Genomic DNA, 26093 nt, shown 5'->3' with positions numbered 1-26093 from the left:
TCCTAATCACCTCCTTGAAGTAAATCACCCGGCTTCTCGGCTCTTCATCCTCTCTCTTATTATCCTTTTCTCAGGCAATTTTTTTTTTTTTTTTTTGTTCCGCGTTTGCTCTTCTACATCTTCAATCCCTCTGCAAACAGTCCCTTTTTTCTGTATTACCTTGCAAGCTTATAAAGTTTGCTGTGGTCACCATGGTTGCTTAAGTTTGCCATGATCGCTTAAGTTTGCCTTATTGCCCCCCTTTTTTTTTTATACTCCAGTAGCCGTTTACTGATCCATCTCATTGATTATTTGGTACAACAACAGTGAATTGCTGGGAGTTTGGTTCAGTTTACTACTTGCTGTCCATCTCTTTTCTGGTGTCTATTTTCATACCATTGTCGCCTCCTGACTTTTGTTATTGCTATTGTTGTTGTTGTTGTTGTTGGTGTTGTTGTTGTTGATTATTTGATCCCATCTTTATGCTCTGGTAGAGCAGATATCCCTCGCCACTTTGGGACTTTTTTTTTTTTTTTTTTTTTTTTTTTTGTGTTACAAGCCCAGACAAAAAAGAGGCGCTTAGTATTCAACTGAAGCTCCCTTCATCCATTTTGCTTTTTTTTTTATTTTTATTTTTTTATTTTTATAATAATTGAATCAAAACTGACCAAACCAATTTATATAATATTACTTTGTCATCTAGAACCAAGAAGTATAAGTTTACTCCTTTTTATATTTGAACAAAAGGTTTGTTGAAAAAAAAAAAAAAAAAAAAAAAAAAAAAAAGAAAAAAGGTTGACGCGAAGCAGATCGCCACTGTTACTGCATTTGTATCACTTTTTTTTTTTTTTTTCTATTTTTTTTATAATGTATTTTATGACAAAGTACAAATCTTTGCTCTGTTTATTGTCCCTGCCTCCTTCCTATCCCGTTGGAGAAATCTCCCTATTCCGCATTTGCCGTTTCCCTTTTTTTATTTTACTCCCGTTTATTCTTTCTCTCCTTTGAGCTCATGCCTTTTTTTTTTTTTTTTGTAAATGCCCAACGTCACACAGCCTGTTCATTTGAGGATTGTCTTGCCTTTTCTGTTGCTTTGTCACAATGCGCAAAATAATCAATCATTTCATTCCTTCTTGGGTACACCTTGTATTTTCATAATTTTATTTAGTTATTTATTTTTTTATTTTATTTTATTTTATATTTTACAAAAGTATATATTCTGGAGCAAACCTTGGAGAGACATTGTGAAGAGGCTGATGGGGATCCGCGGACTGAGATACAGTCGAGACTGAATGTTTGGTTGGATGGTATTCCACGGGATGGTGCAATGTGGAATGGGGTGCAAACAACAAACAACAGCAATAATGATTATATAAAAATTTATATTATAACAACTATATGTAACAAATATAAAAAAAAGAGAGCAAACTGGGAAGAGAGGAAGAGATGGGACGGCATGGCATGGTACGAATGGGAAACGGAAATGGGAAGGAAAAAAAAAAAAAAAAAAAAAAAAAAAAGGGAGGGGTGGGAGGGGAGAGAAGCGCGGTTCATCTCTGCATGCACTATCATGCCTCTCGCTCTTAGCTCTTAGATGCCCTCGTCGTATGCTCATGCACAGCGACAGGTTTTATTTGTGTGTGTGCGTTTTGTTGTCGAAAAAACCTTGTTGCCCTGCCCACCACTCTCTTTCTAGTAAGTTGCAGTTAGCGACTCCTGCGGAGCACGCGTCAGAAAAGGACATTCTGCACCACCAACAAAACAACAAACAAACAACCCTCTACCTATTCATTCTCGACCTTGGACTTGTCAGGTCGTCTCTCAATTCATATTCATGCTATTATGCTACTGAACCTCGATCATATAGATCACGCATTCCTCTTTCCTGTCGCACATATTACTGTTCCATCACACTCTATTACCTCACTCGGCAACGCGTCTCATCCATACTTTATTTTTACTTCATTTCACTTTCATAACGGCTTTAAGATTTCTGTTACAGAGCTTTCTTAAATCTTTTCGAATGCATCAATGAGAGATAGTGATAAGGATGATGAGCAGGGGAGAGGAAAGAAAAAGAAGAAAGAGAAGAAGGAAAAAAAAAGAAAGAGAAAGAAAAAGAAAAAGATGTAAGGTTGATTTGCACTTTTGAGTGAAGGTTGAATATGGAGCACAGATGTTTGCGTTGTCTTCATAGTGTGAGCCAGAACTTGGTGTAGCATTCCTGTTCCTGTGCAACATCCTAAACCAAAAAGCCAAAAACAGAAAACAAAAGAAGAATGATCCTCAATGCTGTTTTTACCATCTCGGCAGAGTGGCGAATGAACTTGACCGATGGCTCATGGCAAAAGCAAACAAGAAGAATTCTGTTGTTCATCGTTCCTGAACAACATACATAAATTTACTCGGGTTACTCCTATTTCAGCCCTTTTTTTTTTTTTTCTTCAAACCATCCACATTCAACACGATGTGACGCCTTGACTAGGCCAATGGTACCGATGAAATGCATGCGAAGAGGAAAAAAACTAACCAATGTCTTCTCTTCTCTTTCTTCTTTCTTTCTTTCTTTCCTTTCCTTTCCTTTCATTTTCATCCCTTTTCCTTTCGTCTTTTCCTCTCTTCATCCTCCTCTCTTTCCAATCAACACCTTTACTCGATTTACTTTTTTCTTTCATCTTTCGTTTTCGATACTTGATCGATTCTAATTTTGTAACCTTCCTTGATATTACCATTACTCACTCTTTACGTTTTTTCCTTTCTCTCTGCCACAATCACAATTGCAATTTTTTTATTTTTATTTTATTCAATTTTATTTTTACTATTAATACTCCCTTAATATTACTATTTAATAATTTATACATCTAATACTCCATCCGGGCCACGATTTTTAACACGCTCTGCTGTCTACTGCGCCAATATCCAGTAGTATCGCCATTATTTTTTAAAAGTGCTCTCCTTTGCGGTAAGTAACAGAGTCTAGGATGCGATGAAGCTGTTTTCTTTTGGTTGATATATTCCACACCTCATTCCACAAAAGACCCCTCCTCCAAACTTTCCCAACCAAGCCTTGCTGTGTTTGTGGATTATACCAATATTGTTTTATCGATGTTTGTATTTGAAGAGAAAGAAAGGGTTTATGTGCATCCATGCAGAAGAATGAGGTTGTAAACCTTTAGGACTGATCTATTCATTTAGAGTACAACTGGAGATGGTTAAATGATTTTGAATCGATGAATCAAATTCAATCGTAAAATTGTACCTTCACAGAGACACATCATTCACACATTCCAGGACCCAATGAGACAAAAAAAAATAAAAAAAATAAGCAGTGAAAGCGCAAGGGGTGGATGGAAACAAAAAGAGTAAAAGTGGAAGGGAAGAGGAGAAAAAGGCGCTAGGCGCGCTAGACTATGTCAAAATCTATTCGTCTCTCCTCTTCCCTCGGGAATAATTACATTTACTACCAAGGCACTCCTACTACCACTCCCACTACTGCTACCACTGTTGCAACTACACACATTTATCCCTCCATCAATACTTCACCGCCACTACACCCTCTCTACCATTCGTGTCGTCAGTAACTTCCAAAAAAAAAAAAAAAAGCTCAAAAAGCATAAAGCCAAAAAAAAAAAAAGAAGCAGTGCAACCAACATTCGTCTTTAGTCTTCTTCCTACCCCTTATTCTTATTCTTATTCTTATTATTTTTTATCTTGTGTCTGTATGGGCTGCAGAATCAAATGCACACATACACAGACACAGCTCTGATTTTGAATGTTACAGCAAGGCTTTTTTTTTTTATTTTTTTATTTTTTTAAGGTCGGCTGGGAAAGAAAACGGGGAAAACTCTATCGGTTACTGTGTACGTGCCACATGCATTCAGTCGGATACACAAAGTTACTGAAAGACTGTTTTACATCTAAGGGATGAGGAAAAATAATACCATTCTTACTATTTACCCACTTGTCTATTTTGACATTTGAACACTTGGCTTGGAGCATTGACTCTTTTTTTTTTTTTTTTTTTTTTTTTTTCTCTCTTCGCCTTCACACATTCGGTCTTTCTCATCTATTCCCTTATCGATCCAACACCTAGAACGGGCTTTGAGTGTTCTATTCAATTGTTTATTTAATTTGTCTTTACGTTTCGTTCAGGTACCAAATTTCGGAGGAGCGCTCCTTTTATAGCCACGCCCACAGCAATTTCTTTTGTTTTTTTTTGTCATCCAACTTGTCCCACCACTTTCCTTACAGACGTAATGTGCAAGAATATGCTTTGTGAGAGAGAATGTGATGTTTATTGCACATTTTGTTGCCCCGTTTCCCTACTTCATGCTGTTGCATACTTACTCTATGCCATACACCATCACAACTGTTGACATCACCTTCATACTTGGACAAGGTATCCATCAACATGAGAGCTCTTTATTTTTTTATTTTTTTTTTTATCCTTTAAAAAAAGTGGCGCTCAATTATACCACGATGGCGACCCTCTGTGTTCTGTTCTACTCCATTCTGTACTCTTCATTGTACCTGGGAAAAAAAGGAGGCGAAAAAAAAAAAAAAAAAAAAAAGCTGGATATCTTGCTTTTGTTCTGTTTCCCTCACCTTCGGACCACGGACCACCCATGCCACTCATCTGTTGACTCCTTCCCCCTTTGACTCTTATTCTCTGGCATACACAATGCATATGCATCTGCAAACTCTACTTTTTGTGTTCGGATGTGTCTTGTGTTGCTCTACTCCTGTCTATCAACCTTACCGTCGTCTTGCATCTTACCAGATTGACCACAAAAAAAAAATCATGTCAAAAAAAATCGTACCAGCGCATCCCAATCGTGCATGATACTAACTAGTCATCTTTCTTTTATTCTTTTTCTTTTTCTTTTTCTCTTTCCCTTTTCCTTCTCTTCCTTCCTTCCCTTCTATCTCCATTATCTATTCATTCTTCCCTCTATTCTCATCTTCCCCTCGCCCCCTTTCCTCCCTTCTCTCTTTTTATTTGATCTTATCTACTCGATCACAATCGATACAAACAATACCAGTCATTTATTATTCTTTCTTTGCTTCCCACACCCACCGATCCTGACGCTCGTTCATGGACTATTGTCTGTCCAATCCTCACCACCAAGAACTTGATCTTTTCCAACGAGCTCATCTGCAAGAGTCTTCGCATTCATTTCGTCCATCGTCTTATCATAATCACATTCCAAGACGCGACCTCAACACGTCGCTGCAGGCTTCTCTTGATTTAATAACCGCCTCTAATTCATCCCCAACCGTGTTGCAAACCCAAGTACACGCTCTCCCCCTCCGTCTCGGTCACTCTATCACAGCCGAGTCGCAGTCTCCAGCGCAGCAGCTACCACATCTCCCTCAAGACCAGTCCTCAGCTGATCCTGCTCTCTGGCAAACTCAACCTTCAACGCCTCAGCCCCGCTTCCACAACAGCGCCAACAGCCACAGCCACAGCCAAAACAATCACCACATTCCCCCCATCATGGATAGCTCATCTTGGACCGCGAATGGTACCCAGGCTCATCAAGCAGTTGGCCCCATGTCCATGGGATTTGACTGGCCACGCGACCAAAATCTTACTCCCACAGATTCGTCTGCACGCTCCATGGGTCTGCAAGGCCCTTTTCATCCTGCTCCCAACAGCCAAAACAGCAATGGCAATGGTGCTCTCGGTCATGCTGGTATCTCACATGGTACCCTCGGTGCCGACCCTAGCCTAAACAGTAATGGTGTTCATGGTACAATGGGTGCGGCAACACATCATGGAGGAGACCCTTTGACCTCGACCATCACAGCAGGCGCACTTCAGCAGCAAGGCGATATGCAGGTCCGCACGACTCCCCCCACTCCCTCGCGTGATGACTTTCATCATCATCCTCATCCGCATCATGGCCAACAGCAACCTCAACAGGCACAGCAGCCACTCCATGTCCATCATACTAATTCTCCTTATCATCATGGTCATCTTCAGGGACATGAGCTCTCTCCACATGAGCAACAGCAACAACAACAGCAGCAACAGGCTTTCCAGCCGCAACATTCTGCGTACGCTTCAGGCCATTATTACGCTGAACAAGATCAACATGATGCATACGATCACGACCGGATGCACGGTGGTGGTCTTGTCGGTCATCCATATGGGCACTCACACGACAACCTTGCTGCACTTACACCACCGCCTTCAGCACCTGTTCCTCAGCACGATCTCCCACCACTGCGTACAAGGCTCACGATCACAGTTTGGGAGGATGAACACACGTCTTGTTTCCAGGTTGATGTTAAGGGTGTTTGTGTAGCCCGACGGGAGGGTGAGTTTTTATTTTGTTTTATTTTATTTTGTTTTGTTTTATGATTGCATGGACTTTATACTGTTTTTTAGGTGGAACAGTTTTTTTTAATGTATTCACATGAACGCCTCCAAATGCAAATAGATAATGATATGGTTAATGGAACCAAACTTCTTAATGTCGTGGGTATGTCCCGTGGCAAGAGAGATGGTATTCTGAAAAATGAGAAAGGACGGGTGGTAGTAAAAGTTGGCGCCATGCATCTCAAGGGAGTCTGGTAGGTTATGCTTACTGTTGTCTTAATGCTGTATTGAAAATGTCATAGTTTCGTATACGATATGAGTCTCACACACATTCTCGTTTCTATACTTTACCATAGGATTCCACTCGACAGAGCTGTGCACCACGCGAAGGCTCACAACATTGAAGAAAGCCTTTATCCTCTTTTGGTAGACAATCCAAGAGCTTTTCTATATCAGCATCCACATGCCATCGCTGTCTCGTCAGGTACATACATAAATCGATATGCACAAAGAAAAAAAAAAAAAAAAAAAAACAAAAAAAAACAAAAAAAGCTTCTCGTCAAACACTTACTAATCTTTCATCTATTTATTTGTTGTGTTACATTTGTTCCTATTATAGACATGAGATGGACTCCTCAGTCGCAATTGCATAATTCATATCATGATGCAGATGGTTCTCCAAAAGGAAGACATGATATGCACCCCAACCATCACTTTAATCAAGGGGTCCATGATAGCTACTACTCCCATCAACATCATATCTTTCGTGGTCATGGCGTGAATAGTCCGCATGGCTCCCCACATGGTAGCAATGGCTCGGTTTCTGGAGGTAGTGGGTCAAGATATTATTATGGACATTATTAAGCATCAAGATAAAAAAGAGAAAAGAAAAAAGAGAGTTCCTCCCTTCCCAAGGTTCAGTTCGTTGACCTATACTATATCTCCATCGTTATTTTTAAAATATAATCAAATATAGATGACGATCCCAACCTGGTTTCGCCATTCGAATATCGCGTACAATCTTCTATGGCTCCCGGTGGCCTTATTGGCATTCCTCCTGGAGGGCCTTCCGTATCAGATCCACGATCTGGAAATCACCACACTGCATACTATGGCCACCAGGCCAATTCAAATCAATATTATGGTGCTCATGTTCATCAAAAATACCCGGAGCCTATCATTCATCCTGGCCAGCATCAGCTGCAGCTTGGAGGACCCCTTGCAAACGACTCCCCTCCACCGCTATCTACAGCCTCTGGTCATGGTAATTCAGCAATGAAATAAAAAAGAGCTAATACACTGTACAAATATTATAATAAAAGAAAAGAAAAAAAAAAAAAAAAAAAAAAAAAGTCGAAAGTCGATGAGTCAAATACACTAACAGAACGGTCCTCTACTCTGGTGTACATATGGATCTTTAGAAGGTCAACAAAATCGTCTTCAGACTGGTGTCCTGACTGGACAGAAGCGTGGTTACAGTGCAAATGCTGCTGAGAGTGCTCATAGCTACTACAATTATCAGGGGCATCCTCAAAAATCCCATAGTATGGGAGAGGTGTACCCATCAGACCCCAATCAATTTGGAGTCGTTCCATCTGGCATGAACACGGGGAATTTTTCGCCGCCCATGTCCATGACGCCATCTGAGCCACACTCACCTATTCAGCATCAAGCTCATCACTCTCAAGATCAACTTGGAGATATAAGTTCACTCCAAAATACAGCAGCTTCCAACCGTCATAGCCACGGCAATCTTGCTCAGTCGATGAATCCTCCCAATAAACGGCCCCGGCCCGTGTCACGAACCATGTCCGTCACTGCTGACTCCCCAACTCCATCGTCTGGTGACCAGTGGTACGGTCGTGACGAAGGTTTCGATCGTAGCCAATCAGCAGCATCTCATCATTCCATGTCGGCAAGTGAGGGTCCAGGATCAGGATCTTTGAATTACAGCGTGACCAGCGATAATGGCAATGGGAACGGAATGTATTATGACAATATGAGTTTGGCCCAGCAACAACAGCAACAGCCCAAATCATTCAACATCACACGAGAAGAAGCCAATTTGGCAGGAAGGCCACGTTTCATGCCTGGAACATCTCAAGCATCGATGCAATATAGTGCTTCTGGCCCTTCATCGCCCCAGCGATCCCGTAGCAGACTATCATCTTTTCAAGACAGCGCAGTTGTTGCAGGAGCTATGGCACAGCAAGGAGCAGGCTCACCTTTCGGCAGGATGCAGAACTCTATGAGCCCCGATGAAACAAAGCAACCGGGTTATGCGCGCCCACCTTCAGGACTGGATGGCGAATCAAACATCCAGATGATCAAGGTGGAGACCGTCTCTGGTGGCTTTGCTCACGAGGCCACCAGTTGGTCATAGATGACAGCAACCATCTTCTTGGTCTGATTTCTTACTACATTATTTTTTTTTTTTTTTTATTGAATTCCTGTCCCCTACTATTACAGCGTCAGTGTGTGCATTTATTCATTATTCTTTTGTCAGTAACCTCCCTTAATAATCCTATCTCCATCTTATTCTAACGCTTGTTTATTACTTGCTCTCTGCTGTTAGTTTTCGTTTTATTACTTTTTTCTTTTTCTTTTTCTTTTTTTCTTTCCGAGCACCATATTCATGCTTTCATTCACTCAACTTTATTTTATTTTATTTTATTTAATTTTTTAAAAAAAAGGAGGATGTGAAGATACGGCGTAAAGGAATTTGACAGAAAACAAAAGCAGGAAAAGTCTTCAAACATTATACTTTTTTTTTTTATTCTTATTGATTCTTGTTTTTAATTTATTAATACTTCATTGTCATTGCTGTTTTCTGTTTCTTATTCCCTTGTTTCTTTGCTGTTCTTTAGCCATTATACATATTATATATACCTTGTGCCATCGTAGCTCATAGAAGACTTGTATTGACAAAAAGAAAAGAAAAAAAAATGAAAAAGTTACTCTATCAAATCATTTGTACTGCATGGATTTTACAGTTGACCAGTTTTGTATAATTATTCATTCTTGCCATATTTCACATAGTGTTTTCTAATACTGTATGTGGGTCTTTTAGCTCATTGAAGGACTATGTTGGCCGTGTTTGGCTAATTTATGGTCCCTGTCGTGGAGGCCAGTTTTGAAGATCAAACTTGTGGTCCGTATCACACTTAGGTGTGCGTTCACAACTGCAAAAGCGATCTTCCTTCCGTTCTTGCTCTTATAATCACGGTCATCAATGACAACCAAGGTCTTTTTGGTCATACATAATCTTTATCAATAGTTCCTTCAATTGCACGTCCTACTCCAGTCTTCTCTTTTTGCTCTTGTAACGGGTGACCTTTTTTTTTTTATACTATTCATAAAAGGACCTCAAAGCCTCCCTTCATCGCAATGACTGACCCGGTACGACTCCTTGAGACATCGGCTTCATAAAGGCCTTTGATTTGCATAGGCTTCAAACTCATGGCCCGAAAACTTTTAGCCTTCTTGAAGCACCTTGGAATATATCACTATCAAAGGGATGTCATGACTTGAGCGGCCTCATGAAACGCGAAAATCCCAGGATATCTCAAGAACGATCGAGAAGTATGAGTGTAAAGTAAGTAGTGAGAAACATATCGATCCTTAATTGACATGGAGCGAACTTGGGCTTTGCGCTGAGCTTCTTACGTGATCGATACACAAGGAAACGCTTGTCACGTCTTTCAACCCATAATTTTTTGTTGATGCTGTAACAACTCTCTGGGATAGGTTTTGGGCGCGTCTTAATAAAAATATGGGTTCTGGACAACACCCAGTCAGCAGAACCCAAAAAAAAAAAAAAGACGAGATAAATGAGAATAATGAGAATTAATGGAAATGCGCGGAGGACAATGAAAGAAATGGGGACAAGCATATGTTGGCGCCTTTTCTGGATGGAATTCGAGAATTGTGAAATGAATAGATCGATGAACTCAGCGGTTATCGAGATTGCAGTTCGAAATGACAGTTACTCTGTAGTTGTCATTTTTAAGTTGCCCCTGTGCGCACCTCACAGGTGTGTGACATTCTTATCTTGGCACTCACACATCCATTGTCTCCTTTTTTTTTTTTTTATTCCTCAGTTGTTCTGCTTTCTAGTAGTTTCTTCCTTTTCTCCTCTTCACATTCTTTCTCTTTTCTCTCCTTCCTCTCTTTTTTTTCTTTTCTTTTTTTTTAATTCATATTCTTCTGTCTCTGCTGTGTGAGAAGTGTGCCAGGAAAAAAGGCTGGCAAGCGCACTCAATCTTTAACATTTCACTTTCTTTTTCAAATAAAGTCATTCGAAATGAACTCTTCCTTTCCCATCAATTCCCGAGCAAACCGCAGGCGTGCCTCCAGTTTGGAAAATCCAACGACACCATTGCTCGGGTCGATACCCCAACGCAAGTCTGATAGAAGAGAACGAGACGAAGCAGCTCAACGGATCTATCGCATGCACGTGGTCTCACCTCCTCAATGCATGATTGTCTATCTCATTCTCGCCATCTTCTATCTCAGTATCATTGGCATAGTTTATCTGGCAAGAAAACCAAATGCTTTTGTACCGACCTTGCCGGATATGACCTCTGGTCAGACCAGTCCAGGTACATAAAAAGTCATATCCCCTCTTTTTTAAAGAGATTGCGAAGGAAACTAGTAGCAAAGCTTTGTTTTTTAATATGATTATTACAACTATTTTTTCCATTGCAATAGAACAATTTAATCCATTCACAGCATTTGAACACCTCCAAGCCATCACAACAGCACCTCACCCTTTTAATTCGCGTGTCAACACTGATATCACTCGAAAATACATTCGGGATCAATTAAAAGCATTACAGGCTGAAGCGATTGCATTGGGACGTCGCAATGTACGATATGACGACGATACGGATGATGCGGTCTACACACGACTGTCGAACTGGAAATTTGGAGGAGAGGAGTCTGATATTCCTACTGAAGGGAAGGATGTGGTGCAAGGAGATAATATTGTCATGTGGGTGGGTGGTGTTGCACGATCAATGGAGGGAGATGTTCCTGTCGATATTGAGATTGATATAGATCAAGAGAGCCAAAGAGCACTGCTAGTTTCAGCACACTATGGTAACATCATATACATCAGTTGTGAAGAAACAAAGAGAGCAAGTCGTATTCACACAATCACAATCCGATGTGTCATCACCACTCACTGACAGCTTTTCCTTTTTTAATTTTCTTTGAAAAGATAGCGTCTCGACTACCTATGGACAAACAGATAATGGTGGAGGAGTTGCAGTAGCGTTGGCCTTGATCCGTCACTTTATTCATCATCCTGTCCAACATACATTGATCTTCAACTTGAACAACGCTGAAGAGGATGGGCTCTATGGTGCGGCAACATTTATGGGGGCTCCTCCTAACAGCACTACACAAACAGGCAATGGCCATCGCTGGAAAAAGTATGTCCGAGCCTTTGTGAATTTGGGTAAGATTGTTTCTCGTTTGGAAGATTTGAGATGAGCTACTTTCAATTTGGTAAGAATGTTCATGCCTTAGAATCATGTTTAATTTTATCTTTATCCTTTTTTTTTTTTTTTTTTTTTTTTTTAGAGGGCGCTGGATCTGGTGGCCCGTCTTTGCTTTTCAGAGCTACAAACCACGACATTGTCCGTCATTATGCGGAAAATGCACCATACCCACATGCATCTGTCTTTACAAATGATATGTTCAAATTTGGTTTCGTCCGCAGGTGAGAATAAGCATATCTGTTTTTTTATTTTTATTTTTATTTTTATTTTTACATTTTGCGACCTTTGGTAAAAACTAAGGAGATTAACTTGGTTTTCGATGCTCTTCTTTTTAAAAAGCAATACGGACTATGTCATCTACGCTGAGCATGGTCTGCCTGGCCTTGATATCGCATTTTATCAACGCAGATCTATGTATCACTCTACTACGGACACATTGCCGATTGAATCTTTATACCATATGGGAGCTAATGTACAGGCGACTGTTATGGGTCTTTGCAACAGTGATTATCTTAGTTCACTTCCTCCAGTAGTAGAGTCCTTCAAAGACCCCTCGTCCCAGCCTCGCTCTTGGCTTTACGGGAAGAGCGTCTTTTACGATGTTTTGGGGAAACAAATGTTTTTTGCGGAGCTTTGGACGACTCTTTTAATGAATGCACTTGTTCTTGGATTCGGCCTCCCAGTACTTACATTGACATTTATCTACGTGGGTAAAGCCATCAACGCACGCCGGAGTGACAGCACTACTTCGCCTCAATCAGCAGAGACAAACCAGACTCGATCTCTTCGCAGCGCCTTGGGTCCTTCGTCTATGTCTATTTCTGGCAACTCTGACGATGGTTACAACTCCATTTCCGCTCGAACAGGCAATTTCCGACAGCATGGGCGAATCCCTGACTTGACTGAAGGCAATTTCCCTAATCAGCCCAAAAAGGCTAATGTCATTCGAGCCACGGCATTGATAACATTTATTGTAGCACTTGATATAACAGCTGCTTATGCAGCTTCAAAATGGCAATGGCTAGTCAATCCCTTCGTACGAAACGCACATCCTTGGGTGGTACTTGCGGGACTTGGGGGCCTTCTCACGTTCATCAACACAATCACAGTGTATCTAGCAACTGCGATTGAAGCATGGATATACGGCCCTGTCCCAATCGTAAAAGGGGCTACTCAATGGACGCTTGCAATCGGTGTATGGTGGTGGATTATCGTGCTTATCATTGGGGTAGGCTTAGCTGGTTGGTTTGCATTGGGCGCATTGTACGTAATTGCGGCTCTGTCTGTATTCTCTGCAGCTGCAGCTTTGATTCAGCTCGCTCTTGGGTATTTCAATCGGAACGAAGGAATGGACGGTACGAGGTTTGGATGGGTTCTTGTGTTGGCGGCAAGTTTATTGGTACCAGGGACTCTCGTTCTCGATCTACTTGTGATCGTTGTGCGTGTTACCTATCAGAGCATGGTTGTTGATGACTTTGGAATAAGTAAGTAGGACTTTGTCCTAACTGATTTTTTTCTAGCCCACTACAGAGTAACTAGAATGGAGATTTAATGATTTTAATGATTTTTTCTTTTTTTTCTTTTTTTTCTTTATTATTTTTACGACATTTAGTATATAGGGTTTATGGTATTTTGCTGATACCTTTTGTGTTGCCAGCTATACCAGTTATTTCCCGTGCAAGGAACTTCAAGAAGGTTCTAGTCATAGAGCTAGCTATATTGGCGCTGTTTGCCTTTTACCTTTCACAGGCGGATCAATATACTTCAGAAGCACCAACAAGTCTCTATTTCCTTCAGAAATACAATCAAACTGCCCGTACATCAACTATTAACTTGGTAACAGAGGCACGAGGAGGACTCGGACGAGGTGATACAGGAACTATCCTTACTCAGATACTTCGGGATGTACCTCTGAATGGAACAAAGGAAGATGATGGCAAGTGTGTACCCCAATTAGTAGAGGAAGGATACTTTGCAGAGGAGTGCACATTTGCGCCCAGCCGCCAAGTCTTTGAAGACAACGGCAGTCAACAGCCTGTGCGTGCGGAATGGATGGCCTCCCCAGCATCATCCAATGACAGGAACGCCGTTGATGAAGACGGATGGAGGGAAGGTTATCTCCGAATTCTGGCACTGGAATCGCGGATGTGTTCAGTGTATTTGGATGAAACAGAGCTTGGACGGGAGACCCAGCTTTGGGTGCATAAACTAGATGACCGTGTTCAAAATGGAAAAGAAAGTCTTGATCTTGGTGAGCTTAATCATAAGCGAAAGGTTGTTCACGTATATCTGCAGGAATGGAACCGGTCCTGGGAGGTTGGCATGCGTGTTCGGGAACTAAAACAGAATGCCACACAGTTACAGTTACAACAGCAGACGATAACTGTTTCTAAGCCTAGATCCACCATTACAACCACTACGACTACCACGACTACCACTACCACCACCCCTACCACGACTACTACCATTAGTACTACAACTGTTTCTAAGCCCAGTTCTACTCCTACATCTGGACCCAAGCCTACACCGGTATACAAGCGGGTACCACTACAAGTGGTCTGCGGATACGATGACTGGAATTCGAACCAAGGCTATGCCTCAGTGTTCAACAACATTCGAACTTATATACCTGATTGGACACGGATAAAGGCTTTTGGACGCAACTTGTTCCGTGTCGGCCTTAATTTGGAGTTTTAAATATTCCAAGATATATCGTTCTTTCGTTCTTTCGTTCTTTCATTCTTTCATTCTTTCAATCTTTTAGCCCTTCATCCTTTGTTCATTTTTCTCTTTTTGCATAAACTCATAAGAAAAGCATGTATACCCTTTGAAATAAATAAATAAATATAATTACTGATAAATGATGGTGATTGGTCTACAGACTTGATCAGATATCGGTATTTACTTCATTTTTCATCCTGCACTAGCGACTATTTCCTTTGGTTGCACGCATAGGAGAGGATTACAAGCTCGGATGGTGGAATAACGGACAATGGACGTAAAGATGTCTTTGGTATCTCAATGACAAACTGTGGCTTTTACTCCATGAAGGAAAACTAAGTGAACATCGTTTTTTTTATGGACTTGATAACATGAGACAGATCAAGTTTGCCAATACATTTTTCTTTCCTCCGTTCCCGGTTGCTCATTTACTGCTGAACATTCAAATTCATTTCTTTTCATTCTTTTTTCTCATCAACTTGGTTTCAATCTCTCTTTTTCTCTTCTCTTCTGCCTGTCTACCTACCTATCTGTCTGTCTTAACTTGGACCCTGTCCTTTTATTATTATTATTATTATTATTATTATTTAATATACATTTCAATTATGAACACATCAATTACTCTTGCTGCTCTGCGCAAATTCGTATTGCCCGGTAGAGCTGCTGTTGCTCAACGGTAAGATTGTTTGTTGCCTTATTTCCTTTGGCATTTATCCATTGTTCAGTATGGCCTACGATCCAGGGGTAAAAAATGGATTGAATCGAGCCAAACTTGTGTTTTTACATTCTCCTCCCCCCTTTTTTTGTAATTTATCCGTGCGACTGTAAAGGAAGAGACTAACAGAACATTTCCCGCCTTGACAACTGCAGTCTGACAACAGTTCAACAAAGTTCCAACATTAGTACTGTCCCTGCTAAGGTTCCCACATCTATGATTGCATCGAGAGCAGCTCTTTCTCGCAGTCTACTTCTTCGTGCTCGTGGAAGCTTGGTTTTTGCACAGTCAGGTTGCTATTCTTCTTGGACTAATCGACGTTACTATTCATCCGTATGTATAAACCTTCTTTATTCTTTAATAAACATTTCATGGATAACAAAATGTATTTGGTTACACTTGGTGATTTGTGTAGATTTTTTCTAAAACAAAAAAGATCTCTTGTGTCTTATTAGGGAGCAAAAGCGTCTCTTGTGAACCAAGAGGATCAGAATAATGTTTCTATTGTGGACAAAAAAGTACATCTTCATTGGGCCGATGGAACCACGAGCCGGTTGTAAGATCAAGTTTCCATGATTCTTTTTCTGTAGCTTTTTTTTTTTTAAAAAAAAAAAAAAAAAAAAAAAAAAAAGTAATGGATCTATGATTTCTATTTGTTAAAAGCAAGTTTTTTTTTTTTTACTGTCCTTTTTAGCCATTCTTTCTGGCTTAGAGATCATTGTCATTGTGCAGAATGTTACCATACGGTCACCAAGCAGCGACTAGTCAACACTTTCAAGGTAATAGACGGAATAAATAAAATGGCATCAATTATTGTTTATTAGTTTTGCACGCACGTGTTAAAGTTTGTTCTCACGATCTTTGTATGATAGATCCCACGCGATATTAAGCCCAAGGCTGTATCTCTCACTCCAGATGGTGTCAAAATTATCTGTAAGTGAATACTGTCAAAAAGAAAGGAAAAAAAAAAAAAAAAAAAAAAGCAGTTATTTCTATTTTATTTATTATTTATGCACTACATACTAATAACCGTTTTTTTTAAAGGGAATGATAATGCTCATGAAAGTCATTACGGCTATGACTGGCTACAAGCTCACTCATATGATCCAAAGATCGGAGGTCCATTCAAACCTGAGGGAGATGCGTATGTGTTTGTTCATTTGTTTAAAAAAAAAAAAAAAAAAAAAAAATCTTTGTTTTCCTGTGAATGAAGCCTCTTTAACATCTTTTTTCTTTAAATACCTGGATAAAAATCCTACAAAGCAAGATCACATGGGATAACTCGATTGCATCTAACCTTCCAGAGGTTCCTTTCAGGGATGTGATGGAAACCGATAATGGACTTGCGAAATGGCTGAATAACATTGTAATGTGAAAAAGAAAAAGGAAAATTAAGGCTTTTTACAAGCCGAATCATTACTTTATTGCACATTCAAGTTGGATCCAATGTATTATGGATGTTCATGGCAATTAACCGCTTTTTTTTTTTTTTTTTTTTTTTTTTCTTTCCTGTGTTCATAGCATGTTTATGGATTCTCATATGTAAGTGGCGTGCCAGTGACAGCTGAGGCGACCGAAAAGCTAGCTAAACGTATTACTTTCATTCGTGAGACTCATTACGGTATGTTTTTGTTCCTGTTACAAAAAAAGAAAAAAAAAAGAAGAGCCAGAAATGGTCTTCCGATATCTAAATAAAAAAAAAAAAAAAAAAAAAAAAAAAGTCATTAATGGATTATACAGACATCTCCATAAGATGCTGACTAATGTCACTTTCGAACCTAACCGTTCTAACCATCGTCAACTTTGTAAACACTTTTTTTTTTTTTTTTTTTTTTTTTTTTTTTCGTAGGCGGTTTCTGGGAATTCACATCTGACCTTGGGCATGGAGACACGGCCTTTACAGACATTGCTCTGGGTGCACACACAGATACGACATACTTTACGGATCCTGCTGGGTATGGGGGTTTTTAAAGTTTAAAAGAAATGAAATAGTATGTGAATCATGATTGCTGATTTGGTTATTAATCCCGCTCCTTCCTTTTCACAGCTTGCAAATGTTCCATCTTCTTCACCATGATGGCGAAGGTGGACATAACTTGCTTGTAGATGGCTTTCAATGCGCTAAGGTGCTCAAGGAAAAGTACCCAGAATCATACAAGACGCTTTCAGAGATCGGTGTTCCCTCTCACAGTGCAGGGGATGTCGACACACATGTTGTACCAACACCTCGTCGCAACCCCATCCTGAACCATGACCCTATCTCGCAAGAGCTTATTCAAATCCGATTCAACAATGATGACCGATCGACACTCGATCACTTGAAACCAGAGCAAGTGGAGGCATTTTATGACGCGTTGTTTGACTGGAACAAAGTGTTGACAGATGACAAACACATGCTTTGGACAAAATTCCAGCCTGGTCGTGTCTTGATTTTTGATAATTATAGGGTTCTGCATGGTCGTTCTGGGTTCACGGGTAAACGCAGGATGTGTGGAGCGTACACTAACTGGGATGATTACCGTTCCCGCTGGAGAACATTAAATATTCCTTCAGAGCAGCTGTCTCTGGAGCTATAAACCACGAAGGAGAAATGTCATATGAGGAGATACCAACCATATAAGCCTGCATCAACATAGAATATGGGTAAAACTTTAAGAAACGATGAACGAAATGCATTTGTAGTTTATTAGGGGTTATGCTTAGATACCTGAAATAAATGAGTTAGATGGGAGAATGATGTTAAATAATGATAGATGATACTACTTGTTAAGCAAGCAAGACTATGGCTACTGCCCTGAATCCTTCCTCGGTGGCGATGCATGCGGGTTTGATGCAACTGTTTACTTCTACAGCTTTTCATTCAGCTCTTGCTTATCTCCTGCCTGTGCTTCTATTTCGTTCAACTCCTGCTTGTCGTCCCCTCTATTCAAGTTCTCCTTTTGTTCTTGCATCTGAGTGCAATCTTCCAAAGGCTTCATTGTCACCTTTATGTCTGTCTCTGTGATGTTGTCCTGTTCAACGGCAGAAATACCCCCTTCTTCCAACGATTCTAGAGTCTTTTCTTTATTATCCACAGCAGGCTTGACATGAGGCAAGAAGATCAGTGTAACGATGAAGCCAAGAAGAGCAAACACAACTACTCCAACAAGTGCATACTTATATCCATGCATTCTGGCTGGTCCATGGACCCCACTGTTAAGTTTTCCAGAAATGACTGTAAGAATAGCTAAGCCAAATGGCGAACCAATCTATACACACATATATATTTAAATGCAAAAGAGGTCTTTTTTTTAAAAAAAAAAAAAAAAAAAAAAAAAAAAAAGTAATAATACATCAATTCCACAGTAGAATTTCATTCTTATTTACCTGAAGTCCCACATTATAAATGGCTCCGACAACGCCTTGGTCATCATCTGAAGCATCCCGGAGGGCCGTGATCTGGGCAGGCAACATGATCAACCCCAGGCCAAAGACGTTTGCAATCATGGCAAGGAAGGGTAGGACCCAATAAGAGCTGGCATCTGTCACAAACGCAAACATCAATGCAGAGCCGCCCAAAAAGAAAAATCCAATCAACATGAAGGGCTTGAGTGGTAAACGGGGCAAGAATTTACCCAAGATAGAGTAGATAATGATAGCAGACAGTCCATGAGCAAGATATGAAAGTGAAGTCTTCATGATCGAGTATTGAAGAACTTCCTGAAAGATCAATGTACTATAGTACAGAAATCCTTGGAATGCTGCTTGCATGATAAAGACCACCACAAAGCTGGTTGAAAAGGCTCGATGCTTCCAGATATGGAAAGGCATAATAGGGTAGGATATCCGACGCTCAATCATGATGAAGATGGTGAGTAGAACAAGACCAATGAAAAGCATCGGCAGAGTTTGAGGACTAGCCCAACCGGCCTCAACTCCTGAAGAGATGTAGTAGATTATACAAACAATCCCTATCAATGATAATATATAATCCCCACAAAAAAAAAAAAAAAGGTCAATAAGCGCACCTTTTTTTTTTTTTTTTTTTTTTTTTTTTTTCATAGAAAAAAAAAAAAGCATCATGTTATATTACCTGCAGTGGCGGTGAAGGCGCCACCAACATCGATTTTTGGACTTTCACCGTGCAGGCCAGAGGTGTTTGGGATGGCAAAGACTCCAAGAACAAAAAGTATGACGCTCATAATAGCTGAGATAAAGAAGATCCATTGCCAACCAATTGTCGATGTCAATGCTCCTGCCAGCAATAATCCAGTGACAGCGCCCATACCTGTTAATGGTAATAAAGGCGATAAAATAAATAAACAAACAAATAAACCTCATCTGCTATTGGTAATAATTTTTTTTTTTTTTTTTTTTTTTTTTTTACCTCCAATGGCACCAAAGACAGAGAGTGCACGCGTTCTTGACTTGCCCGCTGGATATTTGATGGCAATTAACGCGAGAGCGGTGGGGATTTGAGCTAGTATTATATACGAGTTAATCCGGAAAGAAAAGAAAAAGATTGAGATTACAAAGTTTCATGCGAGAGTTTTCCTTCCTTGCGTAATTGATAATGACTTTAAAAATAAAACTGCCATTTTGTATACCTGCGGCACCCATGCCCTGGAGAGCTCTAGAAATACAGAGCATTACAGGCGACTTTGAAAATCCGTTGACGAGCGACCAGAGGCCAAACCAAAATAATCCAGACAAAAACACACGGCGATGACCGAACAGGTCACCCTAAAAAAAAAAAAAAAAAAAAAAAAAGGGATAGATTGTGGGGTTGGTTAAGAAAAATGGATTTACGTTGAACCTACTCATATCTTTTTTTTTTTTTTTTTTTTTTTTTTTCTTTCTCACGAAAAAAGAAAAGAAAAGAAAAGAAAACATACCATTCGACCGGCAACTAGGAGTAGTCTTTAAACCACAGATCAAACCAAGCAATTAAAAAAAAAAAGTTGGTGGCGTTAATGGCTTTTTTTTTTTTATTATTATTTTTTTTTTTAATTTCATCGCTTCATCTCAGGCTGATTCTCTTACCCTCCAAAGGATCTAAATACATTGTATAAGAAAGAGTAATAAAGATTGCTTTGTTAGTAATGTAGATCAGATCAATATGTTATGGTTTCTACCTACTACTCTTTCGTCCTCTCTTTTGATTTTTAAATGAGATCAACTTACAAAGCATATGAACTGATAAGCCATTGTTGTTGCTGAACTTCAAAATGAAGCTCTGTAGCAATAGGTAACATTGCAACTGTCATGCTAGCGCCATTGACTGATTATTTGAATAAAACTCGTCAATCGGTTTGTACAGAACATTTTCATTTATTTATTTATTTTTCCTTTATCATATATATGTTTTTTTTATAGGAATACCAATATCGAGAAACTGAGCCAAGGAAACAACATAAAGCATAAGAGGTTGGCATTTGAGACATAATTGTTGGAATTGAGTGAGCGTATCTGGATCTATGGCCTCCTTTGGAATGGGATCTGTCGTAGGCAATGAAACCATGGTATCATTGGTTGTGGAGAGAACAGTATCTTTGGATGACATGTTAAAAAAGAATGAACAATATTTAGGCTGAGGAAAGGATGGAAAGAGGTAAGGACGACCGCTGCTAATGGGAAAATCGATGGTTTTCTCCACTCTAGACAGCAGACTGAAGAGAGAAAGAAAGAGAAAGAAGAGGAAGAGGAGGTGGTGGAGGAGGTGGAAGGAAAAGAAGAAAAAAAAGAACGGGGCTCAGTATATCCAAGGATGCAAAGAGATTGGATGAATGGAGTATGAAAAATGTGAAGCAAAAATAAGGTTCCCAATAAGCCTGAATACTTGACAAGGGCGGAGTGAATCTGGGAAACAGGGCGGGCGTAATGTAATATGCATTTGATGCTCTCGAATGCTACTGTGGTGTCAAAGGTATAAAACTATACTCTTCTATTCGGAGGCTTTGCTCACTAGCTTAACTATATGACAAATAGCTTCTTTAAATCGCAATCTTTTCATTCGTTCATTGAAAGGCAACAAAATGTCCAATATATCAGCCACGAATAGTGGTGAATAGGGGTTTCCATCATCCTTGTTTTTTCTTTACCACAGATGGCGCTGAGTTTTATGCACAGAGCGGCGAACAATGCTGAAAGTCAAGTTTAGAGTGCAAAATGCGCTGCTGCGCTCATTGTGTCCCGGATAAAAAAAAATCTGGGTAACATTGGATTGTGGGGTATGAATACTATGTGAGCTTTGATTGCAAAATATTCCACGTTTGTAAACTAAAAAAGCGATCGCACATGTATCTGATCTTTGAAGACCTTGGGATCAGATCCATTTCGGGTAAACAATTATAAGCCACGATTACAATCAAGCCACTTTGCCCAAAATATTCTATAGGATATTTATTTTGGTCAATGGCATGATTAATAAAAAAAAAAGAAAAAATAAAAAGAACGTGAATGGTGACTTTATCCGAGATGTTAACATAAGAAAGAGGAGAAAAAAAAAATGCAACATCGTATCTTCTCAAGAGACCGCATCCCTTTTTCAAAGATTGATATATTTCTTCTTCTTTTGTCCAGTCTCATCCAAAAGCTCGTCCACCTTAGGCTGTCTGCCATAGACAGGCTCATCTTGTTTGAGGATATCTCTATAAATCATGCTAACATCTTTGTCCCAAACCTGGCGGAAGAAGGTTAAGCCCTTAACATTCAAGTTGTACCGTGTGCACAGGTCCTTGAGTATAGTTTCCCTTGAAACTTGGCTTTGATCAATCTGTACCCTATCCCGACCCTCATTAGGCTGCTCTGCAAGCAAGAGTGTGTAGCGGTGGTATTTGGTGCCTTTAGGTGGGTGGGGAGGGAGGTATGGAAGTACAATGTCGGGATTTCCTTTGGCCACCTCGGTCTGTGTTGCTGACAAAGCGACATTGGTCCTATATCCCAATGTATAGTCATATAATAACGCAAATAAAACCATAAATAATGCTTCCTCATCGATATGCCTATATGCATCAGTGACAGCAGATGAAGGATTACAACTTACATCAGCCAATGCAATTGTTGCTTAAATGTCTGATTCTCGGCATCAGGCATGTCAGGGTCGACTAGAGCTACAGTATAGTATTTTTGTTCGGAATGGAAAGAGATAACATTGACCTTTGGCTCCTTGATGGTTTTTCCAGGAAGTAAGTATGATCCAGTTTCGAAATAATTATCGGAGACACCAGATCCTGCAGCTTTCTTAACGACAGAGCCAGCGCCGAAATCCAGTTGAACATCGATTGAAGGCGTAAATGGAGGAAGAATATCTGGCGTCACAAACATTTGAGTAACGCGCTGTTGAACAGTAGGAAGGATTTCACGCTGAAACTGTTTGCTCTTCATGTAGCGGAATACTGACTTGGACATGTCAATTTGACCATTCTTAAAGCGCCACTGAATTTCAGGATCATTTATTTCAGAATAAGCCTCCTGTTTGGAAATCTCCTCCTGGAGCTTGGTGATCTCAGCGTCCCGTGTGGCAGAAGGAGTAGCTACAATCCATGATATTAAAAATCCATTGTTAGCATATGTTGTACCCTGATCTTCACTGGACTAAAGCGAACTGTGCTTTGTGGTCGCTCCATGCCAGACTTCTGTTGATTAGCTGATTAGTCCCGTACCTTTGATCAGCTTTGCCAATGATTCCTGCATTTTCTTGATTTCGCTGAGACGCTTAAGTCTGTCCTCTGCAATGATTTTGAGAGCTTCATCATAAGTCTTGTTGACTCCAAGAGCAGGCGCCTTGTAGGTGGCTCCAGCATTATTTCGTGATACTGTCTGAACAGAGAATGTACGAGCTGGCTAAGAGTTGTTATAGAGCAGTGATATAAAGATTCAAATCGAGTCAGCTTTATCTCCTGGGAATTAACTTGTAGTAGTTATGCTTGGTATGTCACTGATCAGGCACAGAAGAGCCTCAAAAACAATTGTGAACAGTTTTATGCAATTCAAGAAGTAAAGACGAGAGGCGTACCGAAAGAGAGCAAACTCTGCCTGTGCGGAGGATGAAGCGAGGGATCGACATTGACATTAGGAAATAGGTGGACGATTCAGACAAACGGAAGAAAGAAAGTCGCTACAAAGGAAACAGACTGTACCACGGACAGCACAACAACAACGACAGTCCCGATCGACAGGCACTCAGTATTTACAAACACTCGACAATCCAATTATTTGAGGCTGTGGAGGAAAGTTGAAACTCGAGAATTCTCAGCCACCAAAGATAAAAATCCGATAGAGCATACATGTTATAGTTGTGCGTGCTGGCGGGCCACTGTGCAAAACCCTCTTTCAAATCTTTGACTTGGTATGACGGACTGTGTCATTTGAGGGAGAAGAAGGATGGAGCATCGAAGTATCCATTAGGACAGCAAGGCATCCATTGATACATCCATTGATACAGGAGTTATCTACGCATCATTGACTGTCTAAACATCATTCCGATTTGCCAGTAACCGGCGAAAAGAACTTTTTCAACCGCGCTATATACATCACATTTACTCATGAACATAAACAATATACGATGTGACCTCCATTCGACTGCCAAAAACGCACAAACATCAATATCCGACTTGACACAAATGCAGGAGAAATACAAACATTACAAAAAAAAAAAAAAAAAAAAGAAAAAGGGAAGAGCTGAGGTTTTGAAGTGACTAGCCACTCACCACATCATCTGGATCTTTATTTTATTTGTAGGCATTTATTCATCATGTCCTCCGACTCAAAGAGTGTTCAGTGCTACGGTCGCAAGGCAAGTCTCTTGTCCCGAGAGGATCAGTTATGAGGCACTTTAAATGAGAAGAAAGAATAAAGGAGACAAAAGCGAGAGAATAGGCGGATAGATTCTTCTGTTGAGATTAGGAAACAGATTCAGTCATACATCCAAGGTGTTCTATACCCAACTTGAAGCAATTTGGTTTTCGTTATACAGATTCAACTCGCAATCATGGAGCAAAGGCAAATCATACACTTTAACAGCTTTATATCTGGAGAATGATGTGACACCATTTTAAGAGTTATTAGCTTTGGATGATACCACGATCTTCAATGTTTATGGAGAATACGGATTTTTAGCACGCTAGCAGAGTTACTTGGTCAGAGGACACATACTATATATTATCGATGGTGGAATCTGCAACATAGGACACTGGAGAGATGAAAAGCTGTATATTGACGTGGTAGCAACCATTGCTGACGTAGAGTAGCGCAGCTCTTTTAACACGTCTTATTGTCGAACCTTTTTTTTTTTTTTTTTTTTTTTTTAAATAGAAAACCGCCACTGCCGTTGCTCACTGCAAGGCTGGTAAGGGTCTTATTCGCCTCAACGGATCCCCCCTTGAGCTCGTTGAGCCTGATATTTTGAAATTCAAGGTCTATGAGCCCATTCTCCGCGTTGGCTCCGATAAGTTTGCCAACGTCGATATCCGTATCCGTGTCAAGGGTGGTGGACACACCTCTCAGATCTATGCTATCCGTCAGGCTCTTGCCAAGTCAATCGTCGCCTACTACCAGAAGTATGTTGATGAGGCCTCCAAGAACGAGCTCAAGCAGATCTTCCTCCAGTATGACCGTACCCTTCTCGTTGCTGATCCCCGTCGCTGCGAGCCCAAGAAGTTCGGTGGTGCTGGTGCCCGTGCCAGGTATGCTTTCATGAACAATACAATGAGACTGAATGGTGTTTTCTATGGTTGGTATTTTTTTTAATCTCTTTGTAAAACTCGTATTTGACTAAAAAAAAAAAACCCTCTCTTTATTCTTGTATTTATTCCACAGATACCAGAAGTCTTACCGTTAAATATCGAAGGACTGGCGGGATGTTCGATCTTTTTTGCGACTTGTTCAGTTTGGAGTTGTATTTGGACAACTGTTCCGACTCTATTTCAGGCAGCAATAGAGATCGTGCATATACGAATAAATTGACATCCGTAAATGTATCTTTTTTACCTGTGCATATTTATATATATTTGTGAAATTGTTCTCTTGCAAAATGACAAATATTAAGGTTTGGGAATAGATTGTCATTGTACGCGAAAATAACATAGGCTTTAGAATATATGGGGCTGCACGATTTCATATGTTCAAAGAAATGGATACGGCAAGGATTGAAGCTCATTCGGATGTTTCTACATCTATATGGCTGAAAAGCTTGCTAGAACAGACGAATGTTTCCTGCTTGCTTTTGAAAACGCCGTTGGTTCTGTTGGACTAGTTTCGTGCCCGACAGTTGAGCGCGCCATCCGTGCTCCAATATGGAATATTCCATAAACATCTACTGCTCTATATGCAATTGCCACCATTCTTAACTTTGATTGCCTATCATTGTGTGGACTCTCATTTGCCATCAAACTTTCTTCGAGTCCTTCATATGATGTTTATTCTGAATGAATGCAAAGCTCCCTCTTTTGTTTTGTTTTGTTAAGACGCATAAGGTATAGAGCAGTAGAGCAACAGATGATCATGGGGATTAGAATTTACAAAAAAAAAAAAAAAAAAAAAAAAAAGTACAGGGAGGAAATTGAAATAATATACATGTGGTCTTTTTCAGAACGGTCTCAATATTCGCTGATAAGTATACGAATCTACGAATCATTAGCTGATAGGAGAGTGAGGTTCAAGCGGTAGAAATCGGTGTGCAATGCTTCCGTATTTGGTTTTGGCTTAATACTTCCCCTAACGCAACTGATACTCATACAAATTTGAAAAAGCGTTCGGTGCAGGACCTCCTTGGATCCAACTGGTGCCATTTTCGATGTAAGGTCATGTCCTTTGTATCAAATGACATACATTATTTTGGTCTGAAGCCACCATCCCCCCTTTTTTTTTC

The 26093-nt window shown here is 40.1% G+C and overlaps 10 protein-coding genes across 10 annotated transcripts; 8 read left to right on the top strand and 2 right to left on the bottom strand.

Moving 5' to 3' along the window:
• Positions 1 to 1518: 1518 nt before the first annotated feature.
• BCR41DRAFT_236418 (hypothetical protein) lies at positions 1519 to 2235 on the top strand. Its single transcript, XM_022020107.1, has one exon. The coding sequence runs from the start codon at positions 1587 to 1589 to the stop codon at positions 1956 to 1958; it is 372 nt and encodes a 123-aa protein (XP_021883899.1). The 5' UTR covers positions 1519 to 1586; the 3' UTR covers positions 1959 to 2235.
• Positions 2236 to 2430: 195 nt separating this feature from the next.
• Positions 2431 to 3064, top strand: BCR41DRAFT_348726 (hypothetical protein). The gene has a single exon (XM_022023350.1). It carries the CDS (start codon positions 2512 to 2514, stop codon positions 2842 to 2844), a length of 333 nt encoding a protein of 110 aa, XP_021883898.1. The 5' UTR covers positions 2431 to 2511; the 3' UTR covers positions 2845 to 3064.
• Positions 3065 to 4579: 1515 nt separating this feature from the next.
• On the top strand, positions 4580 to 5120 carry BCR41DRAFT_348723 (hypothetical protein). The gene has a single exon (XM_022023349.1). The coding sequence runs from the start codon at positions 4819 to 4821 to the stop codon at positions 5113 to 5115; it is 297 nt and encodes a 98-aa protein (XP_021883897.1). The 5' UTR covers positions 4580 to 4818; the 3' UTR covers positions 5116 to 5120.
• Positions 5121 to 6100: 980 nt separating this feature from the next.
• On the top strand, positions 6101 to 7168 carry BCR41DRAFT_301974 (transcription regulator HTH, apses-type DNA-binding domain-containing protein; the record flags this gene model as incomplete). The annotated part of the gene is made up of 3 exons (XM_022020648.1): positions 6101 to 6302; positions 6426 to 6558; positions 6661 to 7168. The coding sequence occupies 3 exons, from the start codon at positions 6101 to 6103 to the stop codon at positions 7166 to 7168; spliced, it is 843 nt and encodes a 280-aa protein (XP_021883896.1).
• Positions 7169 to 7278: 110 nt separating this feature from the next.
• On the top strand, positions 7279 to 8722 carry BCR41DRAFT_348720 (hypothetical protein). Its single transcript, XM_022023348.1, has 2 exons — positions 7279 to 7568; positions 7726 to 8722. The coding sequence occupies exons 1-2, from the start codon at positions 7331 to 7333 to the stop codon at positions 8685 to 8687; spliced, it is 1200 nt and encodes a 399-aa protein (XP_021883895.1). The 5' UTR covers positions 7279 to 7330; the 3' UTR covers positions 8688 to 8722.
• Positions 8723 to 10385: 1663 nt separating this feature from the next.
• On the top strand, positions 10386 to 13654 carry BCR41DRAFT_236373 (hypothetical protein). Its single transcript, XM_022020106.1, has 6 exons — positions 10386 to 10905; positions 11015 to 11404; positions 11526 to 11765; positions 11891 to 12029; positions 12148 to 13292; positions 13428 to 13654. The coding sequence occupies exons 1-6, from the start codon at positions 10608 to 10610 to the stop codon at positions 13445 to 13447; spliced, it is 2232 nt and encodes a 743-aa protein (XP_021883894.1). The 5' UTR covers positions 10386 to 10607; the 3' UTR covers positions 13448 to 13654.
• Positions 13655 to 14926: 1272 nt separating this feature from the next.
• On the top strand, positions 14927 to 17983 carry BCR41DRAFT_333506 (hypothetical protein). Its single transcript, XM_022021893.1, has 10 exons — positions 14927 to 15205; positions 15400 to 15577; positions 15700 to 15800; positions 15939 to 16023; positions 16117 to 16177; positions 16289 to 16388; positions 16508 to 16610; positions 16766 to 16865; positions 17094 to 17199; positions 17292 to 17983. Exons 1-10 carry the CDS (start codon positions 15135 to 15137, stop codon positions 17818 to 17820), a joined length of 1434 nt encoding a protein of 477 aa, XP_021883893.1. The 5' UTR covers positions 14927 to 15134; the 3' UTR covers positions 17821 to 17983.
• Positions 17956 to 20599, bottom strand: BCR41DRAFT_236311 (major facilitator superfamily domain-containing protein). The gene is made up of 8 exons (XM_022020105.1): positions 20408 to 20599; positions 20267 to 20278; positions 20119 to 20143; positions 19831 to 19966; positions 19611 to 19703; positions 19317 to 19511; positions 18611 to 19194; positions 17956 to 18492 (listed from the first exon to the last, which is right to left on the bottom strand). The coding sequence occupies exons 1-8, from the start codon at positions 20488 to 20490 to the stop codon at positions 18091 to 18093; spliced, it is 1530 nt and encodes a 509-aa protein (XP_021883892.1). The 5' UTR covers positions 20491 to 20599; the 3' UTR covers positions 17956 to 18090.
• A 1016-nt stretch (positions 20600 to 21615) lies between these two features.
• On the bottom strand, positions 21616 to 23463 carry BCR41DRAFT_348714 (phosphatidylethanolamine-binding protein). Its single transcript, XM_022023347.1, has 4 exons — positions 23241 to 23463; positions 22888 to 23068; positions 22269 to 22758; positions 21616 to 22158 (listed from the first exon to the last, which is right to left on the bottom strand). Exons 1-4 carry the CDS (start codon positions 23295 to 23297, stop codon positions 21771 to 21773), a joined length of 1116 nt encoding a protein of 371 aa, XP_021883891.1. The 5' UTR covers positions 23298 to 23463; the 3' UTR covers positions 21616 to 21770.
• A 78-nt stretch (positions 23464 to 23541) lies between these two features.
• Positions 23542 to 25219, top strand: BCR41DRAFT_348713 (ribosomal protein S9). The gene is made up of 4 exons (XM_022023346.1): positions 23542 to 23573; positions 23966 to 24020; positions 24539 to 24909; positions 25043 to 25219. Exons 2-4 carry the CDS (start codon positions 23979 to 23981, stop codon positions 25062 to 25064), a joined length of 435 nt encoding a protein of 144 aa, XP_021883890.1. The 5' UTR covers positions 23542 to 23573; positions 23966 to 23978; the 3' UTR covers positions 25065 to 25219.
• Positions 25220 to 26093: the final 874 nt, after the last annotated feature.

This window comes from Lobosporangium transversale, assembly GCF_002105155.1.
Source record: "Lobosporangium transversale strain NRRL 3116 chromosome Unknown BCR41scaffold_8, whole genome shotgun sequence".
NCBI classification, from domain to species: domain Eukaryota; kingdom Fungi; phylum Mortierellomycota; class Mortierellomycetes; order Mortierellales; family Mortierellaceae; genus Lobosporangium; species Lobosporangium transversale.
The sequence above is the reverse complement of the archived record's forward strand: the minus strand, read 5'-3'. Positions and strand labels throughout refer to the sequence as shown.